This window comes from Tamandua tetradactyla, chromosome X (genome assembly GCF_023851605.1).
Source record: "Tamandua tetradactyla isolate mTamTet1 chromosome X, mTamTet1.pri, whole genome shotgun sequence".
Lineage (NCBI taxonomy): Eukaryota > Metazoa > Chordata > Mammalia > Pilosa > Myrmecophagidae > Tamandua > Tamandua tetradactyla.
In genome coordinates this window covers 69,723,371-69,742,767 of record NC_135353.1, presented here as the reverse complement: position 1 = coordinate 69,742,767, position 19,397 = coordinate 69,723,371, and the positions used below count along the sequence as shown (strand labels likewise).

Here is a 19,397-nt window from a genome sequence, read left to right as displayed (position 1 = left end):
TGGGAGACTTGCCTCTCCGAGATTTTCAGCTGTCCGGGAAGGAAGGAGGGAGGGGCACCGGCCGCCAGCCGCCGCCGCCCGGGGAAGCGCGTGCCGCTCGGGGAGCTCACCGTAGCGGAGTCTCGCAGACGGTCCAGCCATTCCAGACTGGGGTACGCTGTGTGTCCGGTCCCTGCCGTGGCCCCGGGAGCTGTTCTGCACTGTTTCTGGTCACCTAGTAGTTGCTCTGGAGGAGGAACTTCGACTCCAGATGATTTTAACATACTTGTGTCAATCCAAGAGCAATCAAATGGATAAAAGTATAGTAATTACAGAGAAGTCTTTAATAGCATAATCCAAAGTGTAGACTATATAGTTATATATACCGAAGTCTGAAGCTTAATGTTATACAATATACCTTCTTATCAAATGAACATGGGACATTTATGAACACTGACTGTATCCAAGTTTGTTAAATTAATTGTGGGCTAAAATGGAAATATGGACTAATGTTGCAGAACAGAATGAGAATAATGATAATGAAAATACAACATGTCAGAATCTACAGCCAGAGCAGTTGTTAGAGGATAGTTTAGAGCCTTAATTACTTGCATCAATCAAAATGAAAATAAATGAATTAAACATTCAATTAAAAAAGCCAGATAAAGAGCCAGAATATAAACTAAAATAATGCTAAAGAAATGCATCTGTCATGGATTGAATTGTGTTTCCCCAAAAGACATGTTCAAGTCCTAATACCTGTGATTGTGAACTCATTTGAAAATAGAATCTTTGAAAATATTAATAGTTAAGACAAGGCCTAACTGGAATAGCGTGGCCCCTAATCTGGGATGACTGGGGTCCTTTAAAGGGAAGAAATTTAGACAGAGACAGATGAATGATGCAGTGACAGAGGGATGGCAATGTGATGGAGGCAGAAATTGAGTTAGGAATCGCCAGCAAGCTGCTGCTAGTACCCTACAGACTTTAGAGGACTCATGGCTGTTCCCTCACCATGATTTTGGACTTCTAGACTCCAGAACCGTGAGACAATAAATTTCTGTTGTTTAAAGCCAAGTATTCTTCAGTAATTTGTTATGCAACCCTGGCAAACTATGACAGTGCTGTTAAAGGTAAAAGTAGAAATCAATCAGAAACAAAAGGTACGCCAGAGTCTGTATAGCGTGGTATATTTTTTATATATAAGAAAGGGGGGAATGCATATACATTCAATTTACTTATATTAAAAATGGAAGGAAAGGACAAATCTGGTTTTATTCCAAGATGTTATATATGTCTATCTCAAATAAGGTATCCTGAAACTCTCCTCCCACAAGGACAACCTAAGTCAAGGAAGCCACTTTCCTCGAGTACAAATTAGCAGGACTCTCACCAGACAGCAAATGGAAATTGTGTTAGTTAGATTCAGTTGTCAACTTGGCCAGGTGAGCATACCTAGTTCTGTTGCTGCAGACACAAGCCAATGGTACGTGAACCTCATCTGTTGCTAATTACATCTGCAGTCGGCGAGGAGGCGTGTCTGCTGCAATGAGTGACGTTTGACTTAATTGGCTGGTGCTTAAATGAGAGAACGCAATGTAGCACAGCTAGCAGCTCGGCATTCCTCATGTCAGCATTAGCAGCTCAGCCCAGGCCTTTGGAGATGCAGAAAGAAGTCACCCCGGGGAAAGTAGTTGGAACCCAGGGGCCTGGAGAGAAGACCAGCAGAGACCATCTTGTGCCTTCCACGTAAGAAAGAACCTCAGTGGAAAGTTAGCTGCCTTTCCTCTGAAGAACCAACAAAATAAATCCCCTTTTATTAAAAGCCAGTCCGTCTCTGGTGTGTTGCATTCCGGCAGCTAGCAAACCAGAACAGATATGATTGCAGTCCTTGGCCTTTGTGACTGCCCTAACAGCACTGCTGGTGAATACATCTGTAAAATTCTGAGTTCAGAATTAGGAAGCCCACTTGCTTGGAGATGTAAGCCACATTCTCCAATATCACCTTCATAAGTAATAAAGTTAATGTATTATTCTCCTTAATCTTTTGTCATAGTTCTTAGAGGCCCCTATAGAGATGCTACCATTTTCAAGCAGCACTATTGCAATAGTAAATAGTAGCATATCATCACCCCGTATCATCATTGTATTTTATTCCATGTGCTTTTTAGTCGCCTTATTTTCCTTTCAGTTTGGCATGGGTAAATTAATTTCTTATTAAGCCCTATAAAAAATAAATAATACACAAGAGTAGAGAATAATAATGGGGCAGCTAGGTATAAGATCGGTGATCTCAAACCTGTGTCCCAGGTGCCAGATCCATCAACTCACCACAGGAACTTAGTGAATCCCTTTCCCTGTGCTGGCCTCATCTCTAACACAAGACACTCAATATAAAAACAGTGGTTGTGCCAACCCCCAACCAAGACCATTCCAGCCAATCCTAAAGAAAACCTAGGGCAATATATAAGATTCCACAAGGGTTCCATGCGCTAGAGTAACTTTCCAGAACCCTACAACCTCCAGATGGGTCCCTAGTCCAGATAAGTCCTGAAACCTAGCCCAACTTCTCCAGAACATCAGATAGTTCCATCTCCCTACCCCATATTAGTGACAGACCCTCCCAATATGAAAAATTTAAAATTTAGAGTTGACATAGCCCAAACACCCCTAAAGAAAGGTATGGAGAGATCAAAGGTGATAGTGGAGCTATACAGAGAAGATACGATTTAACAAATGAATATGAATGCTGAATCACTGAAGTGATATCTCTTTTAGTCTCCAGTATTTTAGAGCAACTAGAAGTAAAAAACTAAAACTGTGAAACCGTGAACTGTGTCAAATTCTGAAATATGTTCTGCAACTAATTGTGATGCTGTGCTTTGAAATTTATAGCTTTTTTGTATATACGTTATTTTTCACAAAAAAGAAGGAAAAAGGTTGATTGTGATGATAAAAAATATTTAAACACTCTAGCCTTCTATATTCTGGAGCAGCTAGAAGGAAAAATATGTGAGGATCCTATGGTAGACAAACTCTGGAATCTGTCCTGTAACTACTTGTTGGAATGCTTTGAAAACTATTGCTTTTTCATTTCTTTGCTTTGTATAAATGTTATACTATACAATAAAAAAAGTTAAAAAAAAATAAAAGTGGTTAGGGACTTTGGGGTCAGAAGGACTAAGATTTGATGCCAGGAACTATTGTTGTTGCATGGTTTGTTTGGTTTTTTTTGCATGGGCAGGTACTAGAAATCAAACCCGGGTCTCCAGCATGGCAGGTGAGAACTCTGCCACTGAGCCACCATTGCCCTGTTGTTCTATGATTTTGATCAAGGGATTTATCTACTTATGTGCTGTATAATTCCTCAAGTTTTTTATTGTTAAGAATTATTAATGTTATTCCTACCATCCATCCAAAGTGTGAATGATTGAAATGGGGACTACACTGCCAATTATTATGTTAATTAGGAGTGAGCACTACCCAAGGGAGGGGGTTGAAGTGGGTGAAGATAGAAAATATGGCTCAAGTAAGTAGAGAATGGGCTCTCTCTGGGCCTTTCATGACCCCAGGAAGTTTCTTACACAAGAAGAGCAACTTGGAGGCCACCCAGGAGGCGCAGGGCTGAAGGGGTGTGCTGGTTTGAAAGGATTATGTACCCTAGAAAAGCCACGTTTTAATCCTGATCCAATCTTGCAGGAGCAGCCATTTCTTGTAATCGTGATTCAATGCTGTAGATTGGAAATTTCTGATTAGATTATCTCCACAGAGCTATGACACACCCAATTGTGGGTATAACCTTTTGATTAAATGGAGATGTGACTCGTGATTAGTTTACTGGCATCCTTTAAAAGAAACATTTTGGAGAGTTAAAAATGACAGAAGCCGCAGAGCCGGCAGAGAGAGCAGATGTAGATGCTTGGAGAACACTTGCTTCAGAGAACAGAGACACGGATGTTTAGAGATGCTTGGAGCCCTGCAGATGTTTTCATAAGATATTAAGCAAGCCAGAACCTGGAGAGAGCCATGGGAAGCCAAGAGATGAGAGCCAGCCCCAGAGAAGCAAACTGAGGAACGGACACACAAACAGAGGCTAAAAGCAACGGAGCCCAGGAGCGAGTGACCAGCAGATGTCAGCCACGTGACTACCCAGCTGACAGAGGTGTTCCTGACTCTCGCCCTCTCTTGAATTAACGTATCTTTATCTGGATGCCTGAGTTTGGACAGTTTTATAAGCTTATAACTTTAAACTTGCAATTTATTAAATTCCCCTTTGTAAAAGCTGTTCCAGTTCTGGTGTATCGCATTCCAGCAGCTTGCAAACAGAAGGGGTGTACCCTTACCAGCTCTCTCCCCATCCACAGGTATCAGGGCTGCTTCTCCATCTGAGCCCCCTCCTTTCCCTTTGTTCCTGGGCCTCAGGGGATGGTGTACTTGTGGACCCCTTGAAGAACTATCTTGAAGGGGCTACCCATATAAATGATTCTCTCTCTCTGTAGTCTCCAAAAGGCCTCCTATGCACTAGGAAGAGGGACTCTGAGGTACAGAACAAAATGACTACTTCTTGGGGGTGGGGTATCACCTGCAAATGTTTTTACCTGGCATAATGTACTTTTATAAGCAATAACTTTCACACACATCCTGTACAGAGTACATCAATATATACACACATAAATAATGTATTTTCTGAAAATAACAATCTTTAACTTTGTTTTCTCATTCCGTATCTTATCTCAAAGTTTGCAGTTATGTTTTGGTAGTTGTTATGGTTAGGAAGGTTTTTATAGAGTTGTGGGGCATTACTATTGCTTTTGATAAAATTTCTTGGTTGAATTTTCCCATCTCTCTACTGATTTCTTTATGTCAAGGATATTAATCTTATGTCAGTCATATATGTGGACATTTTTTTCTTCCCAGCTTTTCAGGTGCTCTTTAATGCTGTTTTTCCACCAAAGGGATGGTTTTTAAATTTGAATAGGTTTGTACGGCTATAAAAGTAATACTATTCTCTGTATAAAAATAGTTGACTAATACACTAAAGACATAAGCCCCCAGCCCCCAGGTTTACTACGGTTAGTAAGCATTCCCCATGTTGGAAGCCACACGACCTGTGGAGCACAGCTTGGGCTTCAGGGTGGCCCAGATTAGAGTCTCTACTCCACAGTTTCCCAGGAAGTAGCTTACCATCTCTGACTTTCCCTTTCCTCCCCTGTAGGAAAGTGACAATTATGCCTGCTTTGGATGCATTTTTCAGGGATTTAATGTAACATGCAATGGCATTCTTTATTGTCCAAAGAAGGGAGACAAGTGGAACATAGGATAAATACACAGAACAATGAACCCTTTGGGTAGATGAGTGTCACCCCGTGAGCTAAGCTTTGGTTTCTCGAATCCAGCCAGACCTCCAGGCTTAGTCACAGGGATATACTCAGACTGAAGGAAAAACATAACAAGGATGATGAGGATGAGAATGACTATGCCCAATGGATTCTTCTTGTGGCTTCATTCTACAAAGTTTAGATTATTCCATGAGGACGTCTTCTGGGATCTTGTTCTTGACCTGGGAGAAGTGAAGGGAAAGAGTTGGGAAATCAGCAAAGCCATTAATGCTGAGTCTCATTCCTGGGGTCCCCTGGCCCTCTGCAAACTTGACCTGAATTCCAAGACCTTACCTTGGGCAGATTGAAAATCTGTGCAACTCTGCTGTAGTCCCAGTCATTGTCATGAAGGTATCTGGGTAGAGCAAGGACCAGTGACATCCTTTAACTGAAGTGGAGATACTGATCATGCAATTTCATTTCTTAATTTATGCCACAGACCATGCCTCTTTTGCTGTTACGCATGCATCAGAAGGAACACTGTGGTGACACAGTGTATAATGGGGGAAAGCTTGAAAACCCAAATGTCTGTCAGTAATGAAACAAGGTCCATGGAAAAGTACTGTGTGTTAAAAGAAAAAGTAGCTTAATGTGTACTGAGGGGGAAAGATGTTGAGTGTGATAATGAGTTAAAAAAAAATCAAATGACCAGCAAGTGACCATAATTCACTCCCCACTCATTCCAGCTCACCCTTATCTCTGCTCACTCACTTCTCAGAGTGTTTGAGGCTCATCCCAGTCTGGGTGGAAAGGGCCTGAACCATTTCCTGCTGCTCCTGGGAGAGGGTGGACATGTAGCTGGAGGAGGGTATTGGCATCGGGGTGGAGAAGGCACTCTGGAGCTCTTTGGGGCTGGTATTCCTCACAAATAGCTCCTCATTAACAATGCACAGACTGGAGGAAAAATGAGACCTTTAACAGTTGGAGAGACAGACAACCCGACACCTCCAACATTGATCCTTCTCCCATTGCCATTCAACAACCAGGTTCTTTCTATACTCCTGCTCTGCCTGCTTACTGGATTTCTTGGCAGGTGTTCCTTTGCCTTTCTCACAAAATCCACGTTTGAAAAAAAAATCCACGTTTGGACAGATTGTTTACATGCTTCACTAGACTAGTAGGTTTACCCCAACCCAGGGATGTTTTTTACACCCATATTTACCCTTTACAACAGCCCAAGGAAGTAGATACTTTCATCTCCATTTTCAGAGGAAGACTTTGTATCACAGATAGGTCATGTAACTTGATCAAAGTCACACAGCTAGTGAGTGTTGAGGTCAGGAAGAGAACCTGGTCTTCTAAATTCAGAGCCCATGCTCTTAAACATGAGGGTGAGATTGCTCCTTGGATCAACTATTTGGCATTACATGATATTGATAAATCCTCAAGGACAGCACTACCACATTCCCATACCACTGACCCCTGGCTGAGATGGGTGTTCCCATGCGGTGTCCACAACACAGCACTTACCCGAAATAGCTGCCAGGAATAGTGATGAAGGTCTGAGTGAAGGCACGAATAGAGCCCTGAGACTTTCCTTCCACTTCAATGACAACAAATAACAACAACACCTTAGAGTTGCACATGATTTACATGCTCACAAGCAGTGTTCCCCAGAAGGGTCTCAATTAATACTCATATGACACTCTGAGGGGGCTAGATGGGGACAACTGCTCACTGGGAGCCAGGAGGGGGTATCGGGAATGGGGGGGGGTAACAAGAGGTACAATCAGGCCCCAGTGATAGGGTCCCTACATGTGACAGGTCCTGTGCAAACACTTCACAATTCATTTGATTCATTTTTCACAGCAGCCCAGGAGATGGGTCTGATTAGTCTCATATTGTAGAAGAAGAACCTGAGAGGTTAAGTAACCAGCCCAAGGTTGTGGGGTAAGGACCTGGGATGGGAGCTATCAACCCCCCAGCCTGTTTTCCTAACTCTGCAACTGTAATGGGGCAAGAAGTTATGGATGTAGGTCAGATTAGGGTGGTCTGGGGACATAATGGGGTAAGGAGAATAGAGGGAATAGGAAGGGAAGGGATGGGATAAGCAATGCTGGGGCACTTTTGACAGGAAGAGGGAGCAGAGGGGGATATCAGGAAGAGGCTTTACAGACACCCACCTTCCTGGAACACTCCGCTGACAGAAAAGCAAAGCATTGTTTCCTGGAAGGGAAGAATTCAGGCTTTTATGATCTGCCTAAACCTCCTATGCACCACAGGCTTTCTGGACCTGGGTAAGGGAGGAAGCTAATGCTCACCATCTCGAAGCACAAGTCCACCACGAAGGAGCCAAGGTCATGCTGGGTTTTGGGCAACACACTCAGGGAGTCAACAATGTCATGCTTTGTGTACTTCAGTAGCTGAACCCGCCGGTCTGTAGGAAAGAAAAGCAAATGTGACAGGCTGCCATACCCTCCCTGGCCCCAATGATTTAAAAAATATATATTTTTATTGATAAATCTTCACACACATACATTCCATACATGGTGTACAATCAATGGCTCACAATATCATCACATAGTCCTGGCACTGCCAGGAGCTGAATTCACATAGTCGTGTATTCATCACCATCATCATCCTCTGAAATATTTGCATCACTCCAGAAAAAGAAATAAAAAGAAAAAAGAAAAAAAACCCTCATATATCCTATACTCTTTAACCCCCTCCTCCATTGACCACTAGTATTTCAATCTACCCACTTTATTTTATCATTTATCCCCCTATTATTTATTTACTTTTATCTGTATTTTTTCACTCATCTATCCACACCTTGGATAAAAGGAGAATCAGACACCAGGTTTCATAATCACACAGTCACATTGTAAAAGTTATATTTTTATACAATCGTCTTCAAGAATTAAGGCTACTGGAACACACCTCAACAGTCTCAGATACCTCCCTCCAGCCACTCCAATACACCAAAAACTCAAAACGAATATCTATATAATGTATAAGAATACCCTCCGGGATAACCTCTCGACTCTGAAATCTCTCAGCCACTGAAACTTTATTTTGTCTCATTTCTCTCTTCCTTCTTTTGGCCAAGAAGGCTTTCTCAATTCCATGATGCTAGGTCCCAGCTCATCCTGGGATTCCTGTCCCATGTTGCCAGGGAGATTTACACCCCTGGAGTGATGTAGCACGTAGTTGGGAGGGCAGTGAATCCACCTGCCGAGGTGGCTTAGAGAGAGAGGCCACATCCGAGCAACAAAAGAGGTTCTCTGGGGTGACTCTTTAACATAATTTTAAGTAGCTTAGCTTATTTCTTTGCATGAATAAGTTTCATAGTGGTCCCAACAATTTCACACCCCCTTTTTCATTCTGATCTTTCCCCATCACAGACTCACCAGCGTCCTTGAGCACCTTCATATTTCGGCTTTCCTTGAAATACTCGTTCAAGCTACCTCTAGGAGAAAAGAAGAATGGGAGTTGATGGACTGGCTAGGGTAGGCGCTGCCAAGAGCTGACCTGTGTCTTCAGGGGAGCCACCCGGACCAGGACGAGAATCTGGGCTATGATACTCACAAGAATGAGCTCTGGGATTTGAAGGGAGTGGTCAGGGAGAAGCATGCCTCATTGTGGTATGCACTGAGGAGACCCTGTCGGTCTCCACAGTCATAGATCAAGTAATATCTGTAGGGAAGCAAAGGGGACAGGCTATCTCTGAGGTCTCAGCCCCTAAGGGGACTTAAATGCCCCTCCTCCTCATGAGCAGACCTGTGCTTGACTGGCCTGTCCCATCCCAGCCCTCCCTGCCTTGGTGTCCGAGGGGTACTCACTGCTGCAGGAATTGCAGGACTAGACTCTTCAAGGTCTCAGAACCAAAGAAGCTCCCCTGGAATTAAAACAGTCCTAGGACCACAGATGATATCCCCTCCATGTGTACCACCCCAAGCCTGCTTGATGCTGCCTCCTCACCTGGCAGGTTGGAAGCCTCTTGGGGGCTTCAATGCCAACGGTGATTGATGATAACTCCTGGCCATCCTGGAGAAGGAAAGAGGAAGTCAGTGCAGACCAGGGAGGTGGCACTGGATGAGCAGTGAGATGAACAAGACTAGGAAACAACGGGGGTCAGAGGTCAGATGTCAAAGGGCCCATGAAATTCCATGGGCAAGTCTACCATTAGGGTCTTCTCCAGGGCATCCTGGAAGCCCGTAGAGAATGTCTGTAGGCTTTGTTTGGCTTCCACATGGGTCTCTTCCAACGAGGTTCAGAAACAAAAATGTAACTTGGGAAAGACCTAAGGGAGGTCATGGGTGGCATCAGTGACAGATGAGTCAATGATAAAGGAATACACTTACCAGGCGTAGTAACTTGGGGAACAATTCCAGGATGGAGCTGTCAAAAATTAAGACCAAAGAGAGAAAAGAAAGTGAAAGCGTGGAGCTGCCCTGCCTTATGGAAGCAAGCACACTTACACCTGAGACATAACCCCATATGCCCCACCTTCACTCCAGGTCCACTGCCTCTTCAGGGACCCTGGAACCTGATATGGAGTGACAAAAGAGGGAGAGCACACACATACACTCTCTCTCTTACTCTTTCCCTTACTCTCCTTCTACTTCTCCCCTCCCTTTCCTTCCTCCTGGGCAGCTTCAGCATGGACTGCTCTGACTCCCATGTCAGGCCACAAGAAGTAGCATTTTGAGCCCAAGATCCAGGGGTTCCTTCCCCTCCCTGTCTCCCTCACCTCCTTCAAGTCATCACAGCAGGCTCTGAAGGGAACAGGGAATGGGGAGAGAGGCCCCAACCTCACTAAGTGTCCAGCATTCAGCCAGGATTGGCCTTATACAAGACCAGGATATTACTCAGGGGTGATGGCCCAGGATGTTGGGGTAGGGAGATGAGTGGGACAAGGCTCAGGAAATAGGGAAGGAATGACACAGGCGAGGGATGAGGACAGCAAGGGAGTGTAGGTGTGGGAGGTAGATACGGAGGAGATATAGGAGAGTCAGTCAACACAAGGGAGAAAGGAAAAAATAGGAAAGGGAATGGAAAAGAGCTCTACTGTGGTGGTGTGGGCTAAGGAAAGAAAAGAGAGATAATGGAGAAATGGCTTCCCTGCTGCAGTCCTTGCCTTGTTCTGCTGCTGGTTGGTCCTGAGGCTCAAGGGAGGAACGGAAAACATACACTTGTTGGGCTGGGCCCAGCATTTGAGCTTTTGTCACCTGTGTGAGCTCTACCAGTATCAGCTGGGCATGGGAAAAGAGCAGCCCTAGGGGCAGGAGCTCTTCCCAGGAGTAAAAGGCCAGGGCCCCATACAGCATGGGATTGAGGGTCTCTGGTCACCTCCTATGGTCACCACATTTTCTCCTGATGTCCCCTGTGCCACCGGGCCTTAGTTGGTTCCTTGCCTGAGGAATCCCACCTGCCTTGGGCTACCCTGTGCTCCTGTGAAGGATGGGCAGGAGCCTGTGACACGGAGAGTGGGAGAGGGACATGCCTCTCAGAGGGCTGTCCTCCTATCTTCTCCTCCACCTCTGCCCCTCTGCTTTCTTCACTCTGCACCTGCCTCTGGTTGTCCTCTGCTTGCTGGCTGTGGCTCACCTCTGTTCCCCTCACTCAAGGAACCCAGGTTTCCCTCCAGGATGCCCCAGTCCTGGCATTGGGCCAGAGGACAGAGGAAGCAATGTAATGGTAGCAGTCATTCTAGGGCTACAGAAGGCTGGATGCAGGGAGACGGAAAACAGACCCCAGCCCCAGTGGGCCAGATAAGAAGGCAAGGAGATCTAAGCACAGCTGAGAGGCACAGAGAGAGAAGTGGGAATGAGATGTGGTCCTCTCATAGGATGAGGGCTAACACCTCCTGAAGATGGGCACGTCAGGGTAGCTCAGGCTTCTAAGAGGGCAAAGTGCCCAAGGAGGAGTGATCGTGGATAACACTGACCTTACGTAGGTGGACTGATTTGAGAAGTTGTTGCACAATGGGTTTCCTTCTAGCCACAGCTCTTCCAGATTCAGCCCTTTCATCTTTTCTAACTCCCACACTGACTTCAGCTGGGGAGAATCAGGGAAAAGAAAAACCAGTGAAAGAGAAATATCTGGGCCCCTGCACCCCGAGCTCCCATCCTCACCCACAACTACCTCCATCTGTCTGTTGTCATCACCTAGATGAGCACTACCCCCACCCACACTCTAAATTTGATCAGACTCCCACTTCTCACTTGGTTTTTGGAGAGGTTCAGGATCTTGACTTTGGGGGCCTCCTGTATTATGTCAGATAAGCCATCCAGCTGGTACAGTTTGTTACGACGCAAATTCAAAGAGAACAGCTTTTGGGGAAGAAGAATTAGAGTGATAGTTATTATCTTGGGCTTTGGAGAAAAATATGCTCTCTATCTACTTATTTCACCCCTCCACCTAAATACAGGCTCTGGGCCTGAGGCATTACCTCAGGGAACTCCTCTCTGATGATCTTCAGGGTGGCAGCCATGCAGTTTCTTCTATTCAGGATCATGTCAATATCATGGCCCACCAAGTCTTCAGGAAGCCGAGAGAAGAGAATAAGAAGGTTGAGAAGGTCCCAGTTGGACTAGAGCCAGCCCCAACCCCTTTATAATTTACCATCCCTAAATTTGCCTCATAAGCAGACCCCCTAATCTGCCCTCTGCTGCCCTAAAATGACTACTGTCAGTCATACCTGGATCAAAGCGTAAGCTCTGGAGGTCAAGAGTTCCCTGGAAGTCATCATATCGTTTGTACATGGTCACCTGCAGAAACAGATACAACTCTGAGCTATGGGGAGTGATGGGAAATTGGGAGGGGAGGCAAGAAGAGGTGGGTCTGGATATGGAATCACATTATCTTGAGTCTGCATTACCTTTAGCTGCTCCATTTGTTCTGGATTCAACTGATTCTGCACAGAGTGGGGAACAGAAGAAGGGTTGACAAAGATAGATATCTGCATAAAGAGAGGTAGGGTAAGCACTGGGAACTCTAATCCCAAAGAAGACAACCCAGTCCCTGGCCTGTACTCCCGCACCTCGGTTTGGCATGGTTAATATCTTCGACACAAACCTTTCGGTTCTCCTTATCACAAATCTTCAGGTTGACATCCTTCAATGCAGAGGCAGTGCTAGAGTCCTGAACAAAGAATTTGGCCCGATTTTTCACGTAGTGAAACTGTAGGAAAAGGAGGCAACAGCAATAGTGTTGTAGGCATGATCCCACTTGCTCAGCAAGGCCCCCTTTATTCTCCCCTGTGCCCACTCATACAGTTTCACCATTCTTTCTTACATCGACTGGGGTGAAGGGGACACTGCAAAAACTCTGGATTGAGTCCAGTAGCCATGCCCTGTTATATTTTCTCCCATAAGGAACCTAGAGGTGAAAAGGAAGGATAGAAGACAGGAGTGACCACATGGAATTAAGGCTGGAGAACAGACCTTTTTCTAAAGAAATGACCATTGCCATGCGTGCTGATTTGAAACTGTTGTGTACCCCAAAAGCCATGTTCTTTAATCCTCATTCGATATTGTTGAGTGGGAACTTTTTTACTGTTTCCACGGAGATGTGATCCACCAATTGTGGGTGCTAACTTTTGATTAGATGGTTTCCGTGGAGATGTGTCTTTACCCGTTCAAGGTGGAGTTGCTTACTGGAGCCCTTTAAGACAGAATCATTTTGGAAAAAGCTTTAGAGCCCACAGAGCCCACATCGCCAGGGACCTTTGGAGACGCAGAAGGAAAATGCCCCCAGGGAAGCGTTATGAAATGAGAAGAGAAAGCTAGCAGACATCATCATGTGCCTTTTCAGCTGAGAGAAATCTTGAGCATCATCAGCCCTTTCTTTGGAGTTAAGGTATCTTTATCTGGATTCCTTAGTTTAGACATTTCTGTAGCATTGGAACTGTAAATTTGCAACTTAATTCCCTTTTTAAAAGCTGTTCCATTTCTGGTATATTGCATTCCATCAATTTACAAACTAAAACACCATGATTTTTTTTTTGCGTGCCAAACGTAGATTTTCTAAATCCCCTTTCTGTCCGTTCAAACGCTCTCCTGCAATTAATCAAGTTAAGGTGTTAGACGTGATCTTCATTTTTAAAGATTTTTGGAGAGCCTGTCTAATGCAGATCCTGCCTGCCCCTCTCACCAAGGACTCTAGAGATTCACCACACCTCCCCTTCCCATACACACAGCTACAGCAAAACTGAGGCATCTGGTGGGAACTTGCTCCAATTTCTTGGCAGTAATTTCCACCTTTGCCTTTAGCCAACCTCCCCCAGCCATCCTGCAGCCAGCCTTTTCCATTTACATTGCTTCTCTGAACCTGTCTTTAGATGATCAAGGATGTTAACTCCTAGCCATAAAAGAGACAGATTACAAACCCCACCTGTTCCCCAGAAAAGTACCTCGTGTCTCTACATAGACCAACATAACTTCCCCTGATCTGTATCTCCTGTACATTCCATACTTTTTGCCAAGATACTCACTGTGACCTTGAACCATCTTCCTGGGGTTCCATCCCGCCTTTCCTCCTCCACTGCTGTCTCTAGAGGAAATCTCTCTTTCCACATGTCTATATCAGTACGGACATGGCACTGATAATGCCATTGGCCACTCTTAGGGTAGGATTGCTTTGCACGGGGATTACTATGAGGAAGCAGATGGAAGGAAGGGGTCCAAGAGTGCTAAAAACATCTTCTCCACTCCCTTGCCCCACCAATACCAGGCTACAATAAAGTTCGCACAACCAGTAATCTTGTCCTAGCATTCTTCACTCTGCTGGGTTGCAGAAGAGAAAAATTATATAATTAACTACAGGGGTATATATTCCACTGACTAGTACACGCCAGCCATACTGACAGGTTACTTACTATCTTATTCCGGGTCCCATATAGGGACCATTCATTGCTGTATCTCCTTCTTCTTCCTGGTAGGATGAACGATAAATGGCAGAACTGCCTCGTTCATACCAATTTCTATACCTCCTTCGGAAAATACCCCGGCATCTTGCTCTTCTTTGAAAGGGGGCACGGCTCTCATTGTACTCTGAAATTAGGAAGAACAGAATAAAATAAATAAAACTCAAACCAAAGCAAGGTAGAAAACACATCAGTAATCTGAATAATAGACCAATGCCTTGCAATTAATGAAGAAATATCCCTGATTTTTATATTCTGCAAGAGAGATAACACAGTGCTTAAAATTTGGGAGACTCTGCCTTTGTTCTGCCTCCAGGGGCATGAGAGGTGGGGAGCATTTAGAGCAGAAGGTGAGGATGGGGGAATGGTTTGGGCAGAGGGTCCAGCTTGGGATGTTAGCCTTTTCTATACTGTTTTCAGGCTGAGTGATCGGGACAAACTGCTTAACATTTGTAACCCGCACTTCGCTCCTGTACTCTAGGTGGATAATACAATCTACCCTGAATGTGTGGTGTTTTGTTGCAAGGGTTAAAGTTGAGTTCTCCATATGAATGGAGAATAGAAGAAATGAACGATAAGTCTGAAGAATATAACCAGAATTAAGCCTGGCAAGAAAAAGTGGAGAATACTGAAAAGAAAGATTAAAGAAGATACAGTGAATAATATTTAAAATTAATATATGCTTAATTGGAGTCCCAGAGTGGAGAGAACAGTGCAGAAGCAGTGAAGAGATCATGGCTGAGAAGTTTCCAAAAGTGACAAAATACATCAAGTCACGATTCATGAAGCACGATGTATGCCAAGCCTGGAAGGGTATGAGTAAAATCAAACCTAGGCCTCTCTTAGTAATAGTGTTGAAAACCAAAGAAAGAGAAAAAAAAATATTCAAAGCTGACAGGAAAAAAAAGAGAGATTACCCTTAAAGGAGCAACAAACTGGCATATTTTAAAAGACACAATGGTAGCTTGAAGTGAAATTATATCTTCAAACTGCAAAAGAAAACTAACTGTCAGCCTAGAATTCCAAACCTAGAAAGAAGTTATCTTTTAAATTTGGAAGACATAGAAATACTAATGTTACAAACTTCAGGCAAATTTGGTATTAAAAGACTCAAATAGAATACTAATAGTTCTTCTTCAGGTAGAATAAATACAATCCTAAGTGGAACCACATAGATGCAGGAAAGGAAGTACAGTGACACTGGCAAATATGTAGACAAAACTAAATGAGTATTGACTGTATAATACAATGGCAATAATTTCTTCAGGGATTTAAAATATATATATATATATATAATTACAATGCATGACAATAAGTCAAATGGATTCAGTCTGTTTGAAAGTCCCTGCACTGTATGTAGACATGTAAAAGAACTAATGTACACTAGACTGTGATAAGGCAAAGATGTTGCAATTTTAAGACTAAACACTACATGTATGGTCAAAGGAGGTTTAACTACCTAACCAAAAAAATTTTAAGAGTAAACACTACATGTATGGTCAAAGGAGGTTTAACTACCTAACCAAACGAGATAAAAACTGAATACTAGATTCCCTGGGTGGCTTGTAGGCTGCGCCCGGGGCTGGGTGAAAAGGTTAGTTTCCTGCCCTCAGGTACATCTCTGGGCTGTCACGAAGTGGGCGAGTAGCCAAGTAGAAAGAACTTCACCGTGCCTGGGCCAGAGTGAGCTTTCGGCACCTGAGCGGCCCGCATCTGATGGCCGCTGAGACCACCTGCTTCAGACCACGTGCCAGTAAAACAAACAAATCCTTATAGGGCCCGGGAGGGCAATGTCCAGAAGTCACAGTCCGGAGGGCAGTGAAACACCATGTGGCTGGCTGCCAAGGAAATCTGTGCCTCTTTCAGAGTAACTCTGGGGCAGGTACTTCCCTCCAACCTCTCCATTATGTCTTAACTAAAAAGGTGATATCTGGGGGACTTCCGGAGAAGATGGTGGCTTAGTAAAACACGCGGGTCTTAGTTCCTCCTCCAGAACAGCTACTAGGGAAGTAGAAACGATACAGAACAGCTCCCGGAGCCACGACAGAGACCAAGAAGACAGCGTACCCCATTCTGGAATGGCTGACTGGCTGAGAGAACCCGCTCCAGTGAGATCGCCAAGGGGCATGGCTTCCCAGGGCCGGGGAGGCAGGCGGCCGGAGTCCCTCCCTCCCTCCTTCCTGGGCCGGCTGGGAGAATTGGACAGGCGGTCCCCTCAAGCCGCAGCGGCTGGCGCCCCCCCCAACGCGCGGCCCCCCGGACCAACTGGGAAAATTGGATCGGAGATCCCCAAGCTGCGGAGAACGGCGACCGGGGTCCCTTCCAAACACGTGGCTTCCTGGTCCAGCTGGGAATGGTGGATAGGCACTCCCCCAAGCCGCGGTGGCTGGCGCTCCCTCGTGACGCTTGGCGCCCCGGGCCGGCGGGGAAGTTTGGACAGGCGCTCCCCCAAGCCGCGGAGGCCGGCGACCCTCCCCGCGCACGGAACCCCGGGCCGGCTGGGAGATTCGGATTGGCACTACCCCAAGCCACTTCGGCTGGTGACCCCCCCTACAGCGACAGTTTTCCAAAGTTAAAGGAGCCACAGCAACTTTTACTGGTGGGACCCGCAGACAGATGAGCGCCACGAGCGCCACCTACTGGGCAGGATAAGAAAAACAGAGCCCAGAAATTTCACAGAAAAAACTTTCAACCTGCTGGGTTCCTCAAAAAGAAGAATATAGAATTGCCATACGACCCAGCAATACCATTGCTAGGTATCTACTCAGAGGACTTAAGGGCAAAAACACAAACGGACATTTGCACACCAATGTTTATAGCAGCGTTATTTACAATTGCAAAGAAATGGAAACAGCCAAAATGTCCATCAACAGACGAGTGGCTAAACAAACTCTGGTATATACATACGATGGAATATTATGCAGCTTTAAGACAGGATAAATTTATGAAGCATGTAATAACATGGATGGACCTAGAGAACATTATGCTGAGTGAGTCTAGCCAAAAACTAAAGGACAAATACTGTATGGTCCCACTGATGTGAACCGACATTTGAGAATAAACTTGGAATATGTCATTGGTAACAGAGACCAGCAGGAGTCAGAAACAAGGTAAGATAATGGGTAATTGGAGCCGAAGGGATACAGAGTGTGCAACAGGACTAGATACAAAAACTCAAAAATGGACAGCACAATAATACCTAATTGTAAAGTAATCATGTTAAAAAACTGAATGAAGCTGCATCTGAGGTATAGGTTATTTTTTTGTCTGTTTGTTTGTGTCTTTTTTTTTCTTTTTCCTTTTTTTTTTACTATTATCATTATTTTTATTTTTTTCTCTATATTAACATTCTATATCTTTTTCTGTTGTTTTCCTAGTTCTTTTCCTAATCGATGCAAATGTACTAAGAAATGATGATCATGCATCTATGTGATGTTGTTAAGAATTACTGATTGCATATGTAGAAAGGAATGATTTCTAAATGTTCTGTTAATTTCTTTTTTCTTTAATTAATAAAAAAAAGTGAAAAAAACTGAATACTTAGAAACATTAATCATTTCGAAGGAAAAGAAAAGAAAAAGAACTTGGAACAGGCAAAAATAAGGTAAAACAAACAGCGATATGTATATTTAAACCAAATTATATCTGTAACTACATCAAATGTAAAACAGACTAAATATTCCAAATAGAAAGGTAGACGTTATCAGACTAGATGAAAAGCATACAGTCATACACTCTTAAAGAAACACATGTAAAATTCAGCAATATAGAAAATTTGAAAATAAAAAAATGGCAAGAATCATGCCCTTTCAACACTGAACGACTGAAAGCTGGTATAACCATATTAAGGATAGAAAAAGTACACTTTAAAGAAAAACATTACCACAAGAAAAGAGGGAGATTTCATGATGGTTCAATTCAAAAAGAGAATATTAATAAAACAATTTAAAATTTGTGTGGACCTCTTATCATCGAGCAGAAATATACACAGTGAAAACTGACAGAATATATGGAGAAATAGACAAGTCCACAGTCACAGTGGGACATGTTAACATACCTCACTGACTGACAGATAAATAGGCAGACAAAAAGCAATTAAATGGAGATTATTTAAGTAAACAAAATTTACTTTACTGACATAGAACACTTTAAGTTACACGGAACATTCCACAATACATCATACATTGGCCATAAAGCAAGCCTCCCAAAGTTTCTACAGGGGCAATTCAATCTACCTTGAATGGTTGGAACAAGGGAATTACCGAGTAATGGTGGGTTCCCCGCCCCTCCCCCACTTCTAGCATGAATCCCCAAAACCTTAATTTCCAACACCCTCCACCCCAGGTGGCCCTCCAGTCACCCAAACCTTGAACCTGAGAGGATCATACAACAGGTCTTTCCCCTCAACCAGAGGGACAATTTCACCTCAGCCGTGACCACAGCCACAGGAGAGTAGAAAAGTGAGCCTGTGCCCTCACACCCACCCCAACTAAATGGGGTCCCCTGGGTGTCCGTTGAGGTGGGTGGGGGAGGGGCCCAGAACCCCTGCCGTGTGGAGGCTGAGACGGAGCCCCTGGCACTATCAACTCACCCATGGTGTGGTCTGTGGACAGAAACTTGTCACCACTGTCCTCACAGAGTGTTCGTGGGGGGAGTCTGCAGGATCGGGAGATCGGGGTTTACGATAGCTCGAGAGAGGCTGAAGAGAAAGGTTAGCGCAAGCTCCAAACCACCTTGTCACCGCCACAAGATGGAGTCCTCACAGGAAGTCCCTGTCCTGAGGGCACGGGGGGGGGGGCGACAACTTCCTGTTCTTACTGCCCCCTAAGGTTTGCTACCAGCCTAACAACCAGGGAGCTGTTTCCAAAGGAGCCATCCCTGCAGATGTGCTTAACTAGTCAGGGAGGCTTTAGTTCAATCTCCGTTCGGCATTACATCGTGTTCCTTCATTCTGCAAATACAGAGAACTCTGAGAACCTGTTGTAGGGTTAGACCCTGCATTTGCTGTGTTGTATATCTTCTTTTAGGTATTTCTCACAAGGGGGCTGTGATTGCAAAATCACCAGGTCCTTTCTGAGTTTGCTCAAGCTCTGTGAGATGCGGAAGCTTGTCTAAGGGGTAATTTAGAGACTAGGTGGAGATTCACAGACCAGAATTGAGCTTTATCGAAT

The 19,397-nt window shown here is 44.5% G+C and overlaps 1 protein-coding gene and 1 long non-coding RNA gene across 2 annotated transcripts in view; one reads left to right on the top strand and one right to left on the bottom strand.

Moving 5' to 3' along the window:
* LOC143671143 (uncharacterized) overlaps nt 1–19,397 on the top strand; it is a 132,920-nt gene that overhangs the window by 111,372 nt on the left and 2,151 nt on the right. The gene's annotated exons all lie outside the window — the stretch shown is intronic.
* LOC143670208 (nuclear RNA export factor 1-like) lies at nt 5,195–18,981 on the bottom strand. The gene is made up of 21 exons (XM_077144862.1): nt 18,818–18,981; nt 14,179–14,353; nt 13,795–13,954; nt 12,597–12,680; nt 12,378–12,482; nt 12,181–12,261; nt 12,001–12,070; nt 11,752–11,840; nt 11,525–11,632; nt 11,248–11,357; nt 9,662–9,698; nt 9,279–9,344; nt 9,140–9,195; nt 8,886–8,993; nt 8,708–8,766; nt 7,619–7,734; nt 7,481–7,523; nt 6,828–6,900; nt 6,069–6,251; nt 5,652–5,712; nt 5,195–5,539 (listed from the first exon to the last, which is right to left on the bottom strand). The coding sequence occupies exons 1-21, from the start codon at nt 18,819–18,821 to the stop codon at nt 5,501–5,503; spliced, it is 1,827 nt and encodes a 608-aa protein (XP_077000977.1). The 5' UTR covers nt 18,822–18,981; the 3' UTR covers nt 5,195–5,500.